General features: G+C 42.6%; 1 protein-coding gene across 3 annotated transcripts in view; it reads right to left on the minus strand.

Annotated features, from left to right (window-relative positions):
• ARHGAP26 (Rho GTPase activating protein 26) overlaps positions 1 to 21,344 on the minus strand; it is a 443,705-nt gene extending 422,361 nt beyond the window's left edge. For 2 of the 3 annotated variants that reach the window (XM_044225370.1, XM_044225360.1), the window contains exon 1: positions 21,130 to 21,343. In XM_044225370.1, the coding sequence (XP_044081305.1) occupies positions 21,130 to 21,283 (154 nt within the window). In that variant the 5' untranslated portion in view covers positions 21,284 to 21,343. Of the gene's footprint in view, positions 1 to 21,129 lie in introns of all 3 variants that reach the window. The other variant, XM_044225350.1, reaches the window with a different exon arrangement.
• Positions 21,345 to 21,560: the final 216 nt, after the last annotated feature.

Raw genomic sequence — 21,560 nt, forward strand, 5'->3', positions numbered from 1 at the left:
ACGAAACTCTTCTTCATTCTCTGGCACTCTGAGAAGACATCTACTCTTTGTCCCCAAGGTTCTGCTCTGCCAGCAGGAGAAAGAGGTGGGCAACCAGAGAGAGAGCTGCATCTTAAAGAGATGGAAAGAAACAGAAGAGCTGCCTATGTAAATTTATCTTATGGAGATAATTACAGTATGTCTCTAAGGACAACCGTTATAAACTAGTCAACAATCATGAAAACAAAAAAAAAGAGAAAAACACCTTACTGTCCAAAAGTGAGTCACCAGTTAAGTAAATCTTGACACAGCATCCCTGGAACATTGTGTAGCCACTAAAAACAGTCTTAGAAAGCAGTTAATGATACGGAAAGATGATCGTGACCTATTGAGTAGAACAGGTTATAGAACCAAAATGACTATCTCTAATCAGCACTATTGGTGTAGTTTGCATTTTCTTCTTTACCTCATCTGTAATTTATAAATTTTCACTGGAGAGCATGTGTTGCACCTATAAAATAAGAAAAAAAAAGTCTGACTTTGGATTGCTTGACTTTTTTCTTTTCAAACGACTAGCCTATGTCACCAGAAAGAACAGGAAATATATATCTCAAAAAATGGGAGAGGAGCACCCTGATATTTTGCTGTTAATGGCTTTGCGAACTAAGAAGTGGCAGCTTAATGGAGGGAAATGTAATAAGCCATGTTATCCAGGTCTCACTGAAATTTGTTCAAAATATATTATCCTGGCGATTCTAGATGGAATACCTGGCAAAGACTCAGATATCACACCCAGGTCTCTGACCTATCCCAAATAGGTTTCTAGGTCCCTAATTGGCATTATAAATACATAATTATATCTGGAGCTGTTCAACTAACCCAAATAACATGTTCTAGTTCAGTGTCCCCAAATTTATCGTCTTGAAATATAAATCACTGACCTACTTTGTTAAAGTAGCACCCTCTACCCTAATGATAAAAAAAAAAAAGGGCTGCCTACTTGTGATCTCTATCAAATAAATAAATAAAATCTTTAAAAAAAAAAAAAGCGGGGGGGGTGCCTGGGTGGCTCAGTGGGTTAAAGCCTCTGTCTTCAGCTCGGGTCATGATCCCAGGGTTCTGGGATCTAGCCCTGCATCAGGCTCTCTGCTCGGAGGGGAGCCTGCTTCCTCCTCTCTCTCTGCCTGCCTCTCTGCCTACCTGTGATCTCTGTCTGTCAAATAAATAAATAAAATCTTTAAAAAAAAAAAAAAAAGGAACTTGAGGCTTGTATCAGGTGCCATTAGAGAAGCAGAAAATAAGCACCTAAATGCTCCCTGTCAATGCAGCTGTCAACCAGTGAGCAGGAGGTTCTGTACCCATCCTGGCTCTGAGCTTGTCCTTTTACCTCTGTAAACGTAACACAGGATGTGTAACAGGAAAGGAGACCCCAGAAAGCTCCCCCACCCAACACAGGACCGCTCCCAGCCTATACTTCCTAGTACTATAGATTCTCAATCACCTTAAATCTGGTGATCTCTTGAGCTATAATCCCAAAACTCCCCAAATCATTTTCAGGTTATTCTTACTTACAAAAGGCTTTGTTTTTCCCATTATAAAGAGATGGGAGATCAGTCCTGTCTTTGGCTCTTTAGCAAGGCCACCCCAGGATTGGGGGGCATAGGAGGTAGAGAGCAGGCAGTCAAAGAATGAGAGGGAGAAAGGAAGGGAAATGAAAAGGAAGGAAGCAAATGAGAAAAAGAGAAAACAGATGGTGAAGAGCGAGTTACCTACATTTGGGCTGAAATTTCTTAGAACAATACAAGGTCTTTGGTAACTAAGAAGGACTTTCATGTTAAAAGCTTCAACACCCCAAACCATCATCATTTCAGCACGTAAAAAAAAATTACCTATCAATAGCTTTATCAATAGATAAAGGGATAAAACCCTCCAAATACAACTATCAAATCAGAATACTATTGGAATTTTTTCCTCTATAGGTATATAAGTTCCTCTCTTCCGCTCAAAACAATGCACCTACCTACGACTGGATGTTGGGTTCTTCCTTCCTACTCTCACCAGGAAACTGCTCTCTCCAAAGCAAGAGCAGAACCAAGAGAGAGAGGTATGATAAAAGAAGTCTTAAACCAGAGACCTGCATGCACTCATTAGCCCTGCTGCACCAGCAAGTCTGTCTGAAGGAGAATAGAGAGAAACTGAGTGCCAGATCCAAACATCCTGGCATTGAAATCACAGCATTCCTGGGATCTGCAAACTGTCTGGATACACCAAAGGAAAAGGATATGTGGCTTAACAAGATCAAGAAACAAAGCTGACAGGACAGCACCATACTTTAAAATCCTAAGGAAGTGGCAGCTTAGGGCCAGAGGGGGTGGGAAGAATGGGGGAATAATGGTTAATGAGTGCACGGTTTCTCTGGGTGAAAGTTGAAATGTTCTAAAACTAATTGTGGAGATGGATGAAAAATTCTGTGAATATACTGAAGCCACGAACTGTACACTGTAAATAAGTGAATTGTGTGGTATGTGAATTACATCTCAACAAAGCTGTTTAAAGAAACCCCAAGAAAGGACCTCCAAGGTCTCCACCCACCATTGCCTCACCCTATGCTGGCACATTTGGGGAGTTCGGTAATATGACTGCTTGAGGTGTCACATTAAGAGACATGACTCATCCTTCTCCTGCCTAACATTTCTTATTTCAGATAACCATCAAAAAACATTTCATTCTTCTTTCATAAAGAGACTCAGTTCTCCAGATTCAAGGGGATGGGGGAAGATTAAATCCCAACATTCTGAACCCAGACTTATGAAAACAAGCCAATTTTAAGTTATCTTCAGCTGGTGATCATCTTCATGCTTGAACTCTGTGCTGCTCCAAGCACAAACCCCCAAGCCCTGTTGTTGTCTTTTCATTGCAGTATAGTGTGAAGTTATGCTGCCCAGAAGAGCTGGGGGAGATGAAAAGGAAGCCAAAGTCTTATCCCAAAAGACACTAAGGCCAAAAGCTCTCGGTTCCACTCCAATTTTCTATGCAATGGAGCAGAGCTTCCCTGCTGAGGAGCTGATTACAAGCATGCTGGCTATGTAAAGAGGAAACAGGATTTCTTTCCAGAGAGAGAACCATCTTGTTCTAAACAGAGCTGGCAACATGGTAGCTCACTGACCTTGCATGCTGAGCTCAAGGGGGCTTCAGTCAGAGGGCTGGGAGACCTCAGTAGGAAAGGCTGTCTGTAGCCAGAAGGCCTGGCCTGTAAACCAGAGGCAGCCAGTGCAGCAGGGAAAGCACAAGGCTGCAGGTGTGGAGACATCCATCCCCAGTGCCTGCCTGGCCTCAATATTACCCACAGCAGGAGTTGTGAGGCTGGTGAGCTGCTGGATGCTGGATAAGCAGCCCAGGTAGGCTGTATGTCAAACATCTCAATGCACTAGGCAGATAAAATTGCAAGAAAGCCCTGCCTGTGGAAAAGCAGCCCAGAGAATTTCATGAGAAGCAAACAACAGGGGGAAAGTAGCACTGAGCCCCTCCCAGTGACACCCGGAGGTCTCACCAGCAGCGGCCATGGGGTGCTCTTTCACCCAGCCCCCTCAGACTGCGGAGAACCAGCTAAGATCAGAACACAGATAAGGAGGAAGCTGTTGCCAGAAATGAGTCGCCCCAGGGCACCTTTGAGACAGGAGGAGGAGAGATCAGCTCTCTGGGTTTGCACCTCCCCCTCCCCTCCCAGAGTCCTCAAACCAGTCTCTCTCCTAATCTCCCCCAGACACTGAGTCCCCTGGAGCTGTGCAACAGCTCAGCCAGCTCATTATGCTTCCTGAATGTTTTTGAAGAAAAAAATGTGCAACATAATTACAGGCTCTGACCCCAAATGACTTTAACCCTGACAAGAGCAACCAAGACTCACTGTGGGAAAAACGTTTGCCCTGTGATTGCTGGTGAACATAACGTTTCCTTTCAGGAGCTTCTCCACCCGCCCCAATGCTACAGAAGGGTCTGGACTCACAGGCCAAGCTCATGGAACAACTAGATCCCAGGCACGGAGCCACAGGCTGAGATGTTGTGAAGGCGTTAGAACTTGTACCTTTTCAAACCATTCCTCGACCTATCATAATGGCTCCTTCCAGAAACCGGAGAGGTTCCAGCATGAGGGTAGCTGGCACAATTTTGTGCATTAAAGGGGGACAGAGGATTTGAGACAACTTTATGTAAAATCTCTTCCAGCCAATTCCAAGGACCCCCTCCGTGCAAATCACTTGGGGGCCTTGAAAGGAATGCAGATTTCGAGACCTTACTCTAGAGCACTCATAAAACAATCTCCTGGGGGGAGACCAGGAATCCTCAGTTAAGGGAATTCTTACCACATTCATGTTTAAGAACCACGATCTTAGAACATGGATAATCTGTAGAAATGTCCAGAATGGCACATTCCAATTACAGGACACTTACCATGTGCAAGCTTACTCTGGTAAACACAATACCTACAATTATCCCATTTATTCCTCACAATATTAAAAGGTGGATACTTAACCACCCTTATATTTGGGCTTTCTGCAGTTTCACTTCCAATGTCAAATCCAAAGGACTTTGGGCAACACCTCACCCAAAGTAGCCAAAATGAAACACCTTGTCATTAGAGCAAAAGTCTCTCCCATTCTCTTCAACCCACCTGCTCTACTAAATGTTGCTATTCTCCTTGATTTTGGCCTCCACTCTCTTCTCCCACTGCAAGCCAGTGGTTCTCCACCTTTGCTGCAGAGGAGAATCACCAGGAAAGCTCTGAAAATTCCCCAGGCTCAGGGCATCTGGGTGGTTCAGTCAGTTAAGCATCCCACTCTTGGTTTCAACTCAGGTCTCCATCTAAGCATCATGAGATGGAGACCTGAATCAGGCTCAGTGGGGAGTCTGCTTGAAGATTCTCTCCTTCTGTTCCTTCCCTGACTTGTGCACTCTCTCCTTCCCTCTCTCTAATAAATAAATCTTTAAAAAAAAAAAAAAAAAATTTCCCCATGCTCACATTACCACCCAGACAAATTATATCAGAATCTCCTGGGATAAGTCCCAGCTCCTCAGACAATTTCAGTGGGTAGCTAAGGCTGAGAACCATTGCCTGGGTTTCTAATAGCACCTGGTGAGAGGCAGATCTACATCATAACCTGCCAATCTCTTTCCAGAACATCAGACCTCTGCTTCCCACTGCCTTGTAGGTACTTCCACCTACATATTCCATGGGAACAACTCAGCAAGGACAAACCTTACTTAGCCCCATACCCCCTATCACACACCACATTTCTCCTGTGGTACAGAGTTCAACCATACCCCAAGATCTAAGATAGAAACTGGAGACACCCTGGCCTCCTCCCTCCTCAGTCTACTGTTGACTACATGTTCTTTTCGCCCACACCATCATGTCTCCTCAGAAAAATGTTATGGAATCTTGCATTCTCCTCCATAATCTATCAGTGTTTGTGTGAATATTCAAATAATTATTCCACTGAGTGAACCAGATTTTCAGCAAAGTGTACTCCCTGTCACTTGCTCTGTATACTCCCTGGCACACTGCCACCTCCCCCAACACCCGTACCTAGTCTGAGAAACACATCCTTACCTCCCCTCCCCTTCCTTCCAGGCACCATTACCAGATGGTATCCGTTTTCTCACACATTTCTGCCTTGGGACAGTGTTAAACAGATTCAAGTTCAAATCACTGGTACAATATGGGAGTATTTTAGGTGATAAAATGACAAATACTTTTCAATTTAATGATTATGATTTAATGGTTACATGAACATATTTTAGGAAAAAAATCCTGCCAATTACATCAAACCTGCAATTTTGGAATGCTATAAAGTTCCCTTTTGAAATGAAGGGAGGCTTTTTCAAAGTAAAAAAACAGTAGTAAAGATGGGGCAAAACTAACAGAGGTGGTTTTAAATGACTTATCATTAGGAACACTGCCTCTGTGGACTTGATAAGCCTTCACCTGCCTTTCCTGAAAGGCAGGTTCCTTTCTCCACAATACTTTCAAACTTCTAATGGTACTGTGGACTGTCTGTACTTCCCCTGCCCAGGATGCTGAGCACCTGGAAGACAATGACTGTGACCACCCTGTCCCAGAAACTCTACCACTAGAAACCTTCCATCCCAACATGAGCTGTCACAGACAGTGAAGTAAAGAGCACACAGGACAGGTGGCACTATCCTACCCTTCACTGAGGAAAGTGCTAAGCATGGTAGGAGAGGCAACCACAAGATATGTTGGATAAAACACCCTGTTCCCTCACCCCTCCCCAGAAATTCCATTGCCCAGAAAAGCTTTGCTGACAGACAAGGTGTACCTTCTGGCCCAAAGTCCATGTGATTGCCCTCCTTTAACACCTGCCAAACTTCCTGAATAATGCACGTCCTGTACAAAGATAAAAATTCAACAGCGACCTCACTAGTAATGCCAACAAGTTCTCTGGGGCCCTACATTCAAGAAATTCCTAGTACAGCTATGTCTCATTTTAGGGAAAGATTTTGTTGTGGCTTTTAACCCCAGAATCAACACTATGTACAGATTGGGGAGTAAGAAATGGAGAAAACTCTAAGCATTGTTTAATTACAGAGGCTACTGGAGCGCCTGGGTGGCTCAGTGAGTTCAAGCCTCTGCCTTCGGCTCCGGTCATGATCCCAGGGTCCTGGATGGAGCCCCACATAGGGTTCTCTGCTCAGGGAGCCTGCTCCCACCCGCACCCCACCCCCGCCTACTTGTGATCTCTGTCAAATAAATAAATAAATAAAATCTTTTAAAAACAATAATAATAATTATAGAGGTTACTTAGTAAGTAATAAACTAGTGACTTTCCTTCCTACACTAAAATTGTGATTTATAAAGTTGACTTCACTCAGAACTTCCCAGAAACACTCCTCTGGGATGTTTATCAAAATAAAAACTGTACATACCCTTTAACCCAACAGGTCCATTTCTAGGATTCATCCTACCAGGTCTACTTACTCAAGTGCCCATGACAAGTACCAAGATGTTCTGGTAATAGTAAAAGGCTGGAAATCATCTAAACATAAATATTATTAGGGGACTGGTTAAGTGAATTATGTCCTATCCATTCAATGGAGTACAATGTAATGCTAAAAATGAATAGCTCTATAGGTACCAATGTACAATAAGATCTAAAATACATTAAAACTGTGCAATAAGCAAATTATGCAAAACAGTGCATATGGCAGGCTACCAAAAAATACATAAATATGTTTCACTGGCACATGCATAAGTTTTATCTGAAAAATTCACAAGAAATAGCAAAATGTTGCCTCCAGTACAAGAACTTGGGATCAGGAGGCAGGAGGAATTGGGAGGGACACTTGCATTCCTTTTTGCCCCTTTTGAACTATGTACCATATAAAGTTATTACCTACTTAGACAAACCTTTTTAAAAAGAAAAAGAGGTATGAATTAAAGTAAGAATTGCTTTCTAATTTTAGTTTATCACTCAACTAATAATCATTTTCTATACCTGACCCAAAGTGCAATAACAAATACTCAGTAAAGACTGTTAAGATTTATTTTTTTTTTAAAGATTTTATTTATTTGACAGAGAGAGATCACAAGTAGGCAGAGAGGCAAGCAGAGAGAGAGAGAGTGGGAGAAGGAAGCAGGCTCCCTGTCCAGGAGAGAGCCGGATGAGGGACTCGATCCCAGGATCCTGGACCAGGACCTGAGCCAAAGGCAGAGGCTTAACCCACTGAGCCACCCAGGCGCCCCATCTGTTAAGATTTTAGTTCTATGTGCCTGACAGTCTCCATGGCACAGAAACTGCCTCAAGCTAACTCAGTCAGCCTGGAAATCTACCTAAAGTCTCACAGGAGGAGCCAGTTCATAGATTGAAAGTGTTGAAATTAGCCTGAGTAAACATAAGAGCACATCTGATAGCGAGATCATATAAGCTTTGAAATCTACCTTTACAAACCATGTAAAATGGGGTTTATTTTGGCTTTTCCTTTGTGGCAGCAGCAGGAGTCAAAGTACAGCTACTGGCTTGGCCCAGAGAAGCCAGCTAGTTAACAAGGATTGGTCCAGAATTCCCAAGCCCCTAAAACCTTTGTCCATCTGGCAAAGAAAATGCACACACACAGAGACCACTCTAACCTCAGGAATCTCCTTTTTCTAAATATAGTAGGCAACTGCCCAGCCTCCAAGCTCACCCTCTGAAGCATTCTGTGCCTTCCAACCAAGGTGAAATGAGCCAGATGTAAACATGCCATGACAGCTTCTGGCCCACACTGCCAAGCTGCTTTCCTCAATATTTCCTCTATTTCTCCACTCTGGGTTTCTACAGAAATGTGTAAATCCCAGTGACTCAAATTTGTAAACATTCCTCTGGCCACTAATGCTGCTTTTCTCACCCTAGTAAATGTGATTTCCTTCTTGGTCCCTGATATTTGAGCTTGGACTAGCCTATTAAATACAGGATCCCATCTCTCATTTCATCCCTAAGAACCTAGAGCTCAGAAAACATACTGGACAGGTCCAAAGCTAATTAGGACACAGCCAATTAATTGCACTCTCTGTTCTCTCTCCTCCAATCCTTCTCTCTCTTTCCCTCTCCCTCTCTCTCTCTCTCTCTATCTCTCTCTCTCTCTCTCTCTCTCACACACACACACACACACACACACACACTTCTTTTTTTTTTTAATCCCATGCCCTGGTTCTTTTAGAATCCATGTCAGCGGCTAACAGAAAGACCTCTTCTGTTTTGTTTTTTGTTTGTTTGTTTGTTTTAAAGATTTTATTTATTTATTTATTTGAGAGAGAAAGCACAAGCAGGGGCAGCAGCAGGCAGAAGGAGAGGGAGAAGCAGGTTCCCAGATGAGCCTGACATGGGGCTCAATCTCAAGAATCAGGACCTAAGCCAAACAGAGGCTTGATCGACTGAGCCACCCAGGTGCCCCATGGGCCTGTTCTGTTAAGGATGCTTTTAATTTAAGCAAAAAACGTGAAGCTTCAGAAACATAATCTAACATACTTAAAAGAGCACAAGACAAATATAAATGGATGCAAAGGACCTAAATAAAAGATGACAAAGAGAGTGTAAAACCTGGAGGTTGGCAACAATTCCAGATCGAGGAAACTTCCAGGAATATTCAAGAATCCTGGGAATCTTTTCTCCCATGGAAATACTGGAGCTTACACACGAAGGTAGGTGTGCAAATGATCCCTAAAGCACCTTCTCTAATAGTGAAATACTAAGACAATCTAAATATCTTTCAAGAGAAGAGTAGGTTAATAAGCTATGGTATATCCACAGCAGAACTCTCCGCAGTCATTAAAAAAAAAAAAAAAAAATGTACTATAGGACTCCTGGCTGGTTCAGTTGGTAGAGCATGTGAGTCCTGATTTAGGGTCATGAGTTCAAGCCTCATGTTTGGTATGGTGCCTACTTTAATTTAAAAAAAAAAAAAAAGAAAAGAAAAAAGAAAGAATGTACTATATACAGGTACTGACATGGAAGAGCTCTAAACTATAGTATTAGCCAGAAAAGAAAAGAATAATTTATATAGCATAATGCCATTTATGAACAAAACACCAAATACGCACAGAAAAAAACTTGACAGTTGGTTAAGTCAGGAAAGTGGGCTCTTTACTCTGTATAGTTCCATACTCTCTGATGCTCTTCGGAGAATGTATTCATGAATAAACTGTGTACTTTTCTTCATCTTTATACTATAAGCTTAGGTCATTCATCCATTCATATTGTTAATCCCCCCCCCCGCCAAATTGCACCATCCCCAAGTTGTCCTCATTTCAAAAAATAGCACCATCATTCACATAACTGCTCTAGCCAAAACATTTGAATCATTCTTTTTTTTTTTTAAAAAGATTTTATTTATTTATTTGACAGAGAGAAATCACAAGTAGATGGAGAGGCAGGCAGAGAGAGAGAGAGAGAGAGAGAGGGAAGGAGGCTCCCTGCTGAGCAGAGAGCCCGATGCGGGACTCGATCCCAGGGACCTGAGATCATGACCCAAGCCGAAGGCAGTGGCTTAACCCACTGAGCCACCAAGGCGCCCCCATTTGAATCATTCTTGACCTGACTCTTTTCTCTCATAGCCTAAATCCTATTAAACAGTAAATCCTGTAGGCTCTACTTCAAAATACCACCATCTCCAGTGCTGCCACCCTAGCCCCAGCCCCAGGTGTCACTACCTCTTACCTCCTCTGTTCCAACAGCTCCTAACTGGTCTCCTTGCCTCCATTCTTGCCCCCACTGTATCTATTCTCCATAGCAGCCTGACGATCTCTCAAAAACACAACCAGGATTACACCACAACCTTCCATGGCTTCCCATCACACTTGGAATGAAACACCAAGTCCTTTCTGGGACTCACACCATGGCCTGCCTCCTGGACTTACTCCCGGTTCCTTTGCCATCACTGTTCCTCCAAACATACTGGCCTCCCTGCTGGTCTTCAACACCCCCTGCACACTCCCACCTAATGACTTCTGCACCTGTGACTGCCACCCCAAAAACCATTACTCTAGGGCTTGGAGGACATAGTAAGAGCAGAGCAGGGCTCCATATCTGTTAAATGTAAGTCTTCCTTTCACAGCAAAAAAATATATCATTTGAAACACACTGGGTTATCATTTTACAAAATCAAAACTAAGGTCAGTCAGAAATTTAACTTTGTTAACCACTTTGTTATGAGCATCATACTGGAATCTCTCCCTTGGCTAGCTTTTTAAAATGCAATGGCCTTGACAGGATAACAAAGTCACCTTCATGAGTTCCTTTCCCCAACAGCTCAGTGGTGATTACTGTTCCTCCCTGGCACACTCTCATTTCATCTATTCATGGGGCTTGTTATAATTACTTAGTATGTGATCATTAACATCAGTATGACCAGAATTAGGAAGTCCAGTCTGGGGCTTCTGCCCAGCAGGATGCTGTCGGCATTACAAAAGCAGAAATGGGAAATTCAGTCTCCTAAGAACCACCATCCTAAGCCCTGGCATCCTATAACTGAGCAGTCAAATGCATCTGAAGTTAAAGCAAATAGAAGCAAAATAATCCCCAAATGAGGACAAATGGAGAAACTATACTGAATACTGTTCACGTAATCATCAAAAGTTTTATGGGACAAAATAAAGGGAAAAATCCCAGACATAAAACACTGTCCAGGGGCACCTGGGTGGTTCAGTGGGTTTAAAGCCTCGGCCTTCTGCTCAGGTCATGATCTCAGGGTCCTGGGATAGAGCCCTGCATTGGGCTCTCTGCTCGGCAGGGAGCCTGCTTCCTCCTCTCTCTCTGCCTGCCTCTCTGCCTAAGTGTGATCTCTGTCAAATAAATAAATAAATAAATAAATTTATTTAAGATAACACTGTCCAACAAAAAACATCTAAATATACATCTTAGCAAAGAAAATGTACCAGTGGTCAATAAGCACATGAAAATATGCTCACCATCATTAGTGAACAGGGAAATTAACATTTAAACCAAGATTAACCACTTCACAACCACTAGGATGGCTGCAATAAAAAAGGCAGACAATGACAAGCACTGGTGATAATGTAGAGAAATTGGAACCCTTATACAAAGCTAATGGGAATTTAAAAGGATGTTCTGCACTGTGGAAAACAGTTTGGCAGGTTTTTAAAAAAAATTAGACCTAAGTTTACCATAGAATCTAGCAATTCTACTCCTACATAAGAAATGAAATAAGAAATGAAAACCTATGTCCACACAAAGACATGTACACAAATCTTCATTATAGCATTATTCATAAGAGCCAAAAATGAGAACCCAAATGTTCATCACATGGTGAATGGATAAAGAAAGTATGATTTACAAAATGGAATACTCTTCAACAATAAAAAGGAATAAACCACTGACACATGCTACAGCACGGATTAATCTAAAAACACTCTACTAACTGAAAGAAGCCAGATGCACAAAAACACATATAGTATGATTCCATTCGGCCTAAATTTTCACAGAAGAAAAATCTACAGAGACAGGAAAAAGTAGATTAGTGGTTGTCTGAGGCTTAAGGTAAGAATAAAAAGTGCCTTTTTGGGGTGACAGAAATGTTCTAAAACTGGAATGGACTGATAATAGTAAACTAACTACAAATTAATAAATTATACACTTAAAACTGGTAAATTTTCTAATTCAATAAAGCTTTTAAAACAAAAACAATTACCCCAAAACAGGCTGACCTACGACAAATGGCTATTTTAAAAGGAATAACCAGAGGGGTGCGTGGGGGGCACAGTCAGTTAAGCCTCTGACTCTTGGTTTCTGCTCAGGTCATGATCTCAGGGTTGTGAGATCAAGCCCCTTTTGGGCTCCACACTCAGTGTGGAGTCTACTTGAGATTCTCTCTCCTTCTCCCTGTCCCTCCTGCTTGTGCTCCCTCGCTCTCTCTAAAATAAATGAATAAATATTTAAAGAAAGAAATAACCATAAACATCATGTTCATGACTGGCACTCATGATAAATTGATAGGTCAATTCCAACTCTCAGTGATCATTCTGTGGGGGTGAAAAATGAAGAGCAGAAAAAGAGCTTTTTATGATTTAAAGGAGAAAGAATAGTCTTTCTTAATTATAGTTCTTGGTAAGGAAGCCCAACAAATAAGATATTCAACCATAAAAAGAAATGAAATTCTGGCACACACTACAACATGGATGAACCTTGAAGACATTATGCTAAGTGAAATAAACCAGACACCAAAGGACAAATACTGTATCATTCCACTAATATAAGGTACTCAGAGTAGTCAAATTCATAGAAAAAGAAAGTAAAACAGAGGCTACTAGGTATTGGAGGAAGGGGAAAATAAAAGTTATTGTTTAATGGGTATAAAGTTTCAGTTCGGGATAATGAAAAAGTTCTGGAAAGCAATAGCACTGCTGGTTATACAACACTGTGAATTTACTGAACACCCAGGAAGTGCGCACCTACAGAAGATTAAAGTGGTAAATTTGTGTTATCTGTACTTCATGACAAACAAACAAACAAACAAACAACAACAACAAACTTCAACAAAAAAGAATCAAACAACCCAATTAAAAAATGGGCAAAAGACCTGAACAGATACCTCATCAAAGATAATGCAAAGTGGGCAAATACTACACATGAAAAGATGCTCCACATCGTGTTATTAGGGAGCCAAATTTCAAAAACAATGAGACAAACCCTACATGTCTGTTATGGTTAAATCCAAAACACTGACAACACCAAATTCTGGTGAGGACACAGAGCAACAGGAGCTCTCCTTACTTTACTACTGGGAAGGCAAAATGGTCCAACACTTTGAAAGACAGTTTAGCAGTTTCTTTCTTTCTTTCTTTTTAATTTTATTTAGTTGAGAGATAGCACACACACACAAGAGAAAGAGAGAGACGGAGAAGCAGCCTCTCCACTGAGCTGGGAGCCCCATGTAGGATTCAATCCCATGACCCTGAGATCATGACCCAAGCTGAAGGCAGATGCTTAAATGTCACCCAGGTGCCCCAGTTTAGCAGTTTCTTACAAAACTGGACACACTCTTTCATATGATCCAGCAGTTGTGTTCCCAGGTATTTCAACGCAAATGAGTTGAAAACCTACAGACAAATGTGTGTATCAGCTTTATTCAAAACAGCCCAAATTTGGAAGCAACCAAGATGCCCTTCAATAAATAAATGGATACATTCATATGGTACATCCAGACAAAGGAATATTTGTCAATGACAAAAGAAATGAGCAATCAAGCCACAAAAAGACATGAAGGAATCTTAAATGCATATTGCTAAATGAAAGAAGTCAATCTGAAAAGGCTAAACACCCTATGATTCCAAGCACAATATATGACATTTTGGGAAAAGGCAAAACTAGGGAAACAGTAAAAAGAACAGTGGCTGCCAAGAATAGGGGCACAGGAATGAGTAAGTGAACAAAGGGGATTTTTTTTTTTTTTAAGATTTTTTATTTATTTATTTGTCAGAGAGAGAGGGAGAGAGAGCGAGCACAGGCAGACAGAGAGGCAGGCAGAGGCAGAGGGAGAAGCAGGCTCCCTGCCGAGCAAGGAGCCCGATGTGGGACTCGATCCCAGGATGCTGGGATCATGACCTGAGCCGAAGGCAGCTGCTTAACCAACTGAGCCACCCAGGCGTCCCAACAAAGGGGATTTTTAAGGCAGTGGAACTATTCTGTATGATGTTGCAATGGCCAATACACATTAGTAAACATTTATCAAAACATACAGAATATATAACACAAAGAGTGAACCCTAATGTGAGCCATGGACATCAGTTAATATTACTATATCACTGCTGTAACAAATGCACCACACTAATGCAAGATGTCAATAATATGAGAAATAGAGGGGCATCTGGGTGGCTCAGCCAGTTAGTTAAGCGTCTGCCTTCAGCTCCGGTCATAACCTGAGATGCACTCCTGCTTTGAGCTCCCTGCTCAGTGGCGACTCTGCTTCTCCCTCTCCCCTGGCCCTGCTCATGCTCTCTCTTGCTCTCTCTCTCAAATATATAAACTCTTTAAAAAATAGTAATAATAATGGGGAAATAGAGAAGAACAGGTATATAGTGTTATATGGGAATGCACTACACTTTCCACTGAATTGTTCTATAAACCTAAAACTGCAATAAAAATATAGTCTCTTAATTATAAGAGGGACCTTAAACCTTCGTCAGTAGGTTGAGAACTATTGATTAGATGCAATTTATTCAACCCAGTAGAGAACAGAATGGATTAACGTGGAAGAACTTTTTATAGTCAATGTTATATAAAAACTACAAAATTATATTTGGATATAATTTATTGTTGTTTATATTTGTATGAGTAATATGCCAAATGTCAATATTACAAATTACAACCATTTAAAAATATTTAGGAAATGCCTTCTTTCTTCATTTGCAAGATGCTAAAGCAAAGCAAAGGAACTGGGAAAACCTCTTGGCTACCTAACTCCATATCCACTTGTCCTATTAGGATTTTGTAAGTAATATAATTATTCCTAAACAAAGCAAGTTGGCAGTGAACATCTTCTGGGAGGCCATTCGAATGAAGGGCTCATCTTGCTAATGCAAAAATCCTATGCCAAATCTCAAGAACTACAAAAGTGTGACATGATTTCAAGCATAAAACTTTAACCAAAAGTAATAAATTCAAAACAGAAAAAATAATAATAAAGCATGCAACTCCTGATTTTTTTTTTAACTCGTTTTAATGAGCAAAGAGGATAAACCATTCATCTTACATCAAATCAGACCAGGGAACAGGTTTCTGGCCTTCCTGTTTGATGCTTTATTACCCAGCTAAAAGAGAATCACTTCCAGTTATAAAATAAATAAGTCATAGGAGGTAATGTACAGCATAATGACTACAGTTAATAATAATGTAGCATGTGTTTGAAAGTTGCTGAGAGTGAATCTTAAAAGTTCTCAACATAAGAAAAAAAATTTTAACTGTATGGGACAGATGTTAACTAGAGTATTGTGGTGATCATTCACATCTATAAATACAGAATCATGCTGTACCCCTGAAACTAATACAAAGTTATATATCAATGATACCTCAATTTAAAATTTTTTAATTAAAAAAAAGAAATTAATGCTATAAAAGTATATTTTAAAAATCTTTTTTAAAAAGAATCACTGATAATCACTCAGTGCATATCCAAAGCGAAACTCTACTCTTATATAAAACCAAGAGATAGCCAGACACCCTCATTTGCCATTCTAGTCTATCTTTAATCTTATGATGGAAAGGAACACAAAACTCCAAAGCACAATACAAAATACTAGCTATTCTTTGCTTACCCAGGTCTCAGAATCTGAAAAACCAAGGGCACAATATTTTTACTTAACCTAGCACCTGCTGCATGCTTCTCCTTTCTAGGGTGTAAATCTATGAAGAATTTGCATCTTCACTACCAGTGTAGTTACTGAAGGCAAAGAAGAGACATGTTCAAGAGAAGGCCCTCCTGTCTATTGCCAGGTTCAAAACCTGGTTACACAACTTCCTAGCTATGTGAACTTAGATAAGTTATTCAACTCTAATATGCAAAAAAGTAAGAGGTTTCATCTCACAGAATGGTGATAAGGATGAATGAGACAATGTAGACACTTGGCAAAGTGACATGTACTTGGTAAATGCCCTAAAAAACTGCCATAAAAATATAGAGGGACCTTATAAACAAAAAAGGGACCTAATTATAAGTGGGACCTAATGAACAAAGGCACATCATCTCCAAAAATTCTCATAAATACTACAGGCTCAACAACAGAAGTATGAATGCATTTGCTTCATTCTGTATGTCCCAAAGTAAGGCATTACGGAGCAGCACATACCCTGCAGTGGACTGAAAGTCCACCCAAGTTGACTGACCCAAGTCCGTGCCCAAGTTGACTGAAAGTTCACAGATAGAAGGGGCTAGATTCTTAATTTTATCTTGGTATCCTCTGTATCCATCACAGTACCATGAACCAAAACTAATCTACTCCCTGCCCATGGATTTGAAACACAAAGGCATACCTGGGTTTCTCCTAGCCCTGGGACACTGTTCCGTCTTTGGGATCTCACCCCTAATTAAACCCCCTAAAAAAAAGCAGTTTATGGATTCAAAATTCTACCTGAAATTCCAATGATAAACCATGAGAGACTGTGGACTCTGAAAAACAAACTGAGGATTTTGGAACGAAGAGGATTTTGGGTGAACCTAGTGGTGGGTATTAAGGGGGGCATGTATTGCATGGAGCACTGGGTGTGGCACATAAACAATGAATCTTGGAACAATGAAAAAATAAAATTAAATTTAAAAAAAAATTCTAGGGACGCCTGGGTGGCTCAGTTGGTTGGACGACTGCCTTCGGCTCAGGGCGTGATCCTGGAGTCCCGGGATCGAGTCCCACATCAGGCTCCCAGCTCCATGGGGAGTCTGCTTCGCTCTCTGACCTTCTCCTCGCTCATGCTCTCTCTCACTGTCTCTCTCTCTCAAATGAATAAATAAAATCTTAAAAAAAAAAAAATGCTATTCCTAAAGTTGGTCACCCTACTTAGGAGGAAACTACTAAAACTGTACCTGTGATGTTCGAAATAGGCAAATCTATAAAGATTGAAAATACACTAGTGGTTGACAAGGACTGGCGATAGAGGCAGGGGGAGCTGGAGAAAATGGGGAATGACTGCCAGTGGGAATTATATTTCCCACTGGGGTAGTGATGAAAATGTTTCAAGACTGCGGGGATTACTGCACAATTCTATGAATGTACTAAAAACCTCTGAATTGGATTCTATAAGTGAGTGAACTATATGGTAGGATGAATTATACCTTAAAAGAATTGATATTTTTAAATTTTGAATTTTCACCCTAACCCTCCCACCTTAGACTATGAGAATAAGGGTATCCATTTTATTTCAGAAAGCAGACGCCAAATATACCGGAACAAATCCATAAGCCAACTATCAAGAAGGAAAGAAAGAGTTCCTGAAATCCCATACCACTCGTCAAAACCAACAGCCTAATTCACTTTCACTTCTGTGAAACCACATTTGGTTTGCCACAGGGTCCATGAGACCAGCCATGAAGTCCAAAGCATTCTGCGAGCTTCTTCTGGAAGGCAAGAGAGAGGCAGCCAGCCCTGCCACTGAAGGGGTATGTTAATATATCAAGAAGGTTGAAAATTTAAGTTACCAAAATGTTATTAGGAACAAGAAGTATGTTGGAAGACTTACTTTTTTTTTTTCTTTTTAATTTGTGTGACTTTTTTGGCATAACCACATTATACGAACAGGATTACCAGGATTCTTCCCCCCAGTGGTTAATACATACACATCTGTGTAAATTATGAAGAAGGCATAAGCCTAATTCCCTGGACCCAAACCAAAAAATATACCTCTGCTCTTACTGACTTTTGCTCTGAGTCTTGATAACCTTGAATCCTGGAAGATGATTATAGTTACCAGCAAGTGAGCAGTGCTGTGCACCAGGGTCCAAGCTAAGTGCTTCTTTACAACCAATGATTTGTTTAGTCCTCACAACACAAGATCAGGGTGGCTACTACCATTTTACAGAGGAGGAACTCAGGTTCAGTGATTTGTCGAGTCAACCAGTAAGTGATGGGGTTGAACTAAAGAAATGTAAAAACTTAACTCCACACGTCTGAATTTCATTTGAAGCTTCTATCATCTCTACAGAAAAATATAAAGTCTTGAACATACAAAATCCTCCCGACTGAAACACTGATTCATCAGGGTACAGAACAATCCTGGGCATATGAACACCCACAGAAAAGACCTGGACAAATCAGGACAGAAAAAAACTGACGAAGAGTTACCAAGGTAGGTCACAAATATTTTACTGTTTCTCTTCTATGTATCCAGAGGAGAGTCTTAGACTCCAGGGAAAAACTTGAAGGGTGTTATTTATCAGATCCTCAAGGGGATTCAAGAGACAACTGACCTCAACAACAGTTTTGCTTCAGGGTTAAGTGCACAGACTTGGAATCAGACAACCTGGGTTTAAATACACCTAACCGCTTTGTCACCTTGGGGAGGTAACTGACCTTTCTGATCTTCAGTTTCTTCATGCATAAACTAAAAGTAGTAATAACAATGATCAAGCTGAACTTTGGCAATCCCAAGAGGCTAATTTTATTGCCTCAAATTAACACACAAAAGAAACAATATAAAACCATAAAATTTTATAGCTGGCTAAGACTATAAATCATCTAAACCAGGGTTATTTATATAATTACATATTTATTTTGTGTAATTAGTTTTAAAAACACTGACTTTACATTTTCAGTAGTAAGAAAGATGAACAGAAGAAAAAAATAGTACACAAATCCTAAGATAGTAATCCACACTGTAGCAAGCACCTAATGATAATGGAATGCCTGAAATCTGGGAAAGAGTGATCGATCAACTCCACCCTTTCCACTGAAGAGGTCACACATTACCTATTCAAGTAATAGTTGCAAAGAGCATAGTTAATACATACAACTGGATATACAGAGATTAGAACAATAAATTCCTTACTAGTCTTTCCCCCAAGTTACAGGGCTGCTCCATTCCATTAGACAACTTAAATAACTCTTAAACCCTATCGCTGCATTATTTCCTCCTACCCAAGAAATTCTTACTCCTGGCAAAAAAAAAGACTAGCGACAAATAAATTTCCAGTCACACAAATGCACCCTACGCATACTCAAGACAGACATACAAGTGCAGTTTCCAAAATCTAGCAGGCTTGGTCCAGAGGGTCATTTGTGGGTAAGCAGGATGGGAAAGGATTAAGAGCTCTGTATTAGCAGGAACTCCAACTCTGGCTCAGACCATGCAGGGGCTCAAAACTAGGCCCCACTGCTGGAGCTGTGCGGCTCTGGACTAGCGACACCACCAAGCCTATGTTCTCATTTGTAAAATGAATAACATGAGATAATTCACTGGCAAGGAGTCAGTCTCTGTAGCCACAGGGGAACAGACTATTTACTGCTCCATGGTCAGCGCCCAGGGCAGCACCTAGCACACAGCAGACACTCCATATGTTTGCTGAAAAAAGCAGAAGCCCACTTAAACCCAGCCTGAGATTCAGTCAAAATTCATGGGCCCAATCTATGAAGGAGCTCCTAACTTACTCCAAACCCAGGGTGGAGTGTTCCCTGAACCAAGGAATGTCACAGAGAAAGGAAGAGTTATTCATAGGCTTCAGATCAACAGAGACCCTGCCTCTGAGGAACCTCCTCACACCACAATTTCATGTGTATTTTACCCCAAAAAACTGGCAATTGCGGTCTTGGGCTTCCACTAGCTCCCTTTTCATTTTTAGAGGCAACAGGATCAAAAAAATGACATCTCAGGCCCTTGATTTCTGGAAGTCTCCTTTCAAGAGACCTGGGAAGAATTTTCACAGGTAGGACCCCACACAGTCAGGGCAACCTGTCTTAGCTGAAAGGTATGGCCTATTAAGAAATCCATCACACAGACAGGAAAAGTAAAGTCAAAGACAATTCCGCTATCTTCCTTCACGTCATTCCTGATTCTCAAAACTAAAAGATGGACCGAACTATTTTTAAACGGGCAGATTGACAAGGCACCAAAAAACGACCTCACAATCCAAGGAGCTCATCCCTAGAACACTCTTGTTTGCCCAGGAGAAACTCTGGCTCTGCAAAAGTCAAGAGAAAATCATACACAGAATGCAAATCTCGTTTCTTCGCCCCGCTCCGCCCCCCTCTTCCCCACCAAAAGGAAATAAGTAAAAATGGGTTTACAAAAGGCTCCAGAACCTTGAAGGATGAGCTTAAACTTCTGCTTTCTGAGTGAGGCCAGAGGACATTCCCTTAAAACCTTTGAGTTTTCAAGGGTAATAGGAGAGGTAAAAAGGAGAGCGAGGGAGCGGGAGAGGGAGAGAGTCAGGATATGTTCGTTCTATTTTTAAACCCTCGCCCACGGTTTAGAGTAAAGGAACACTCTGATGCTGTACTCCCACCGCTGTCACCTTCTGCTAAACACAAGAACCACAACCTGCACACGTACACGGCCCTGGGTCACCGGCGGCCGCTACCGCCCGGAACCGCGAGCTAACCAACCATTCCACCCAGCCCTTCCTTGGCAGCGCCAATGCCTTTCGGAGAACCCGGCGGCCCCGGGCGGGCTGGCGGACTGAGAGCAAAGCAATCCCGAGCCGCCTTCTCCTGAGGGGAGGTAGCGCCCCCTTGGCAGGGCACGTTCTGCTTCCGCGGCTGGGTACCCAAGGGTGAGCGAGTGTTCACCCAAGGGAGCCGGCGTGATGGACGCGACGGCATTTCCCAACCGGGTGCAGCGCGCCAGGCACAGGCGTCCGGCTCCTGGGACACCTGTGTGCCGCGCACACCCAGCCACTGCGCCCCAGAGCCCCGCTCGCCCTCGGTCACCTCCCGGCCAGCCCAGAACGCCAACGGCCGGGGGACCGGTGCCCTTCCTCGTCGACTGCTGCTGGCTCGCCCATCCTACGAACCCTTCTCGCCCCACTGTAAGCTTCTACCGCCGGTCCTCAGTGCACCCAGGGCGGAACGGCAGCCGCCGGCGCGCGGACGCCCAGGGCCGAGAGCCGCCCGACGGCCCTGACGCGTCAGGGCCCCGTCCCCGCCGAACTCGGGACACTCACTCTTGAGCGCGCTGATGAGTGACTTCCCGTCCTTGATGAGCTCCTTGATGAATTTGTTGGTCTTGTCCAGCTCCGCTTCGTGAGACTTAAGCGTCTCTCGGAAGTGCGGGCTGTCGAGGCAGCAGTCGCTGAATTCAAGCGCGGGGAGCCCCATAGTGCTCGCGTCGCCCAGCCGGGGGGCGCGCCTCCCCCAGCGCCCGGGAGGCCCGCAGCCCCGAGCACGCACGCGGCGGGACCCCGACCGGGACCCCCCACGCCCGCCGGCTCCACAGGTGTGGCGCCGGCTCGCCCTCCGCGCTGTGTCCGCCGGCGCGCACGACTCCCGACCCGAGTGGGGACCCGGCCGAGGGGCGGCTGCTCCGGCGGCGCGCCACGGAGCGGCCGGCGGGCAGGAAACGCAGCGACGGACCCGCAGCGGGGCCGGGAAGAGA

This window comes from Neovison vison, chromosome 1 (genome assembly GCF_020171115.1).
Source record: "Neovison vison isolate M4711 chromosome 1, ASM_NN_V1, whole genome shotgun sequence".
NCBI classification, from domain to species: Eukaryota; Metazoa; Chordata; class Mammalia; order Carnivora; family Mustelidae; genus Neogale; species Neogale vison.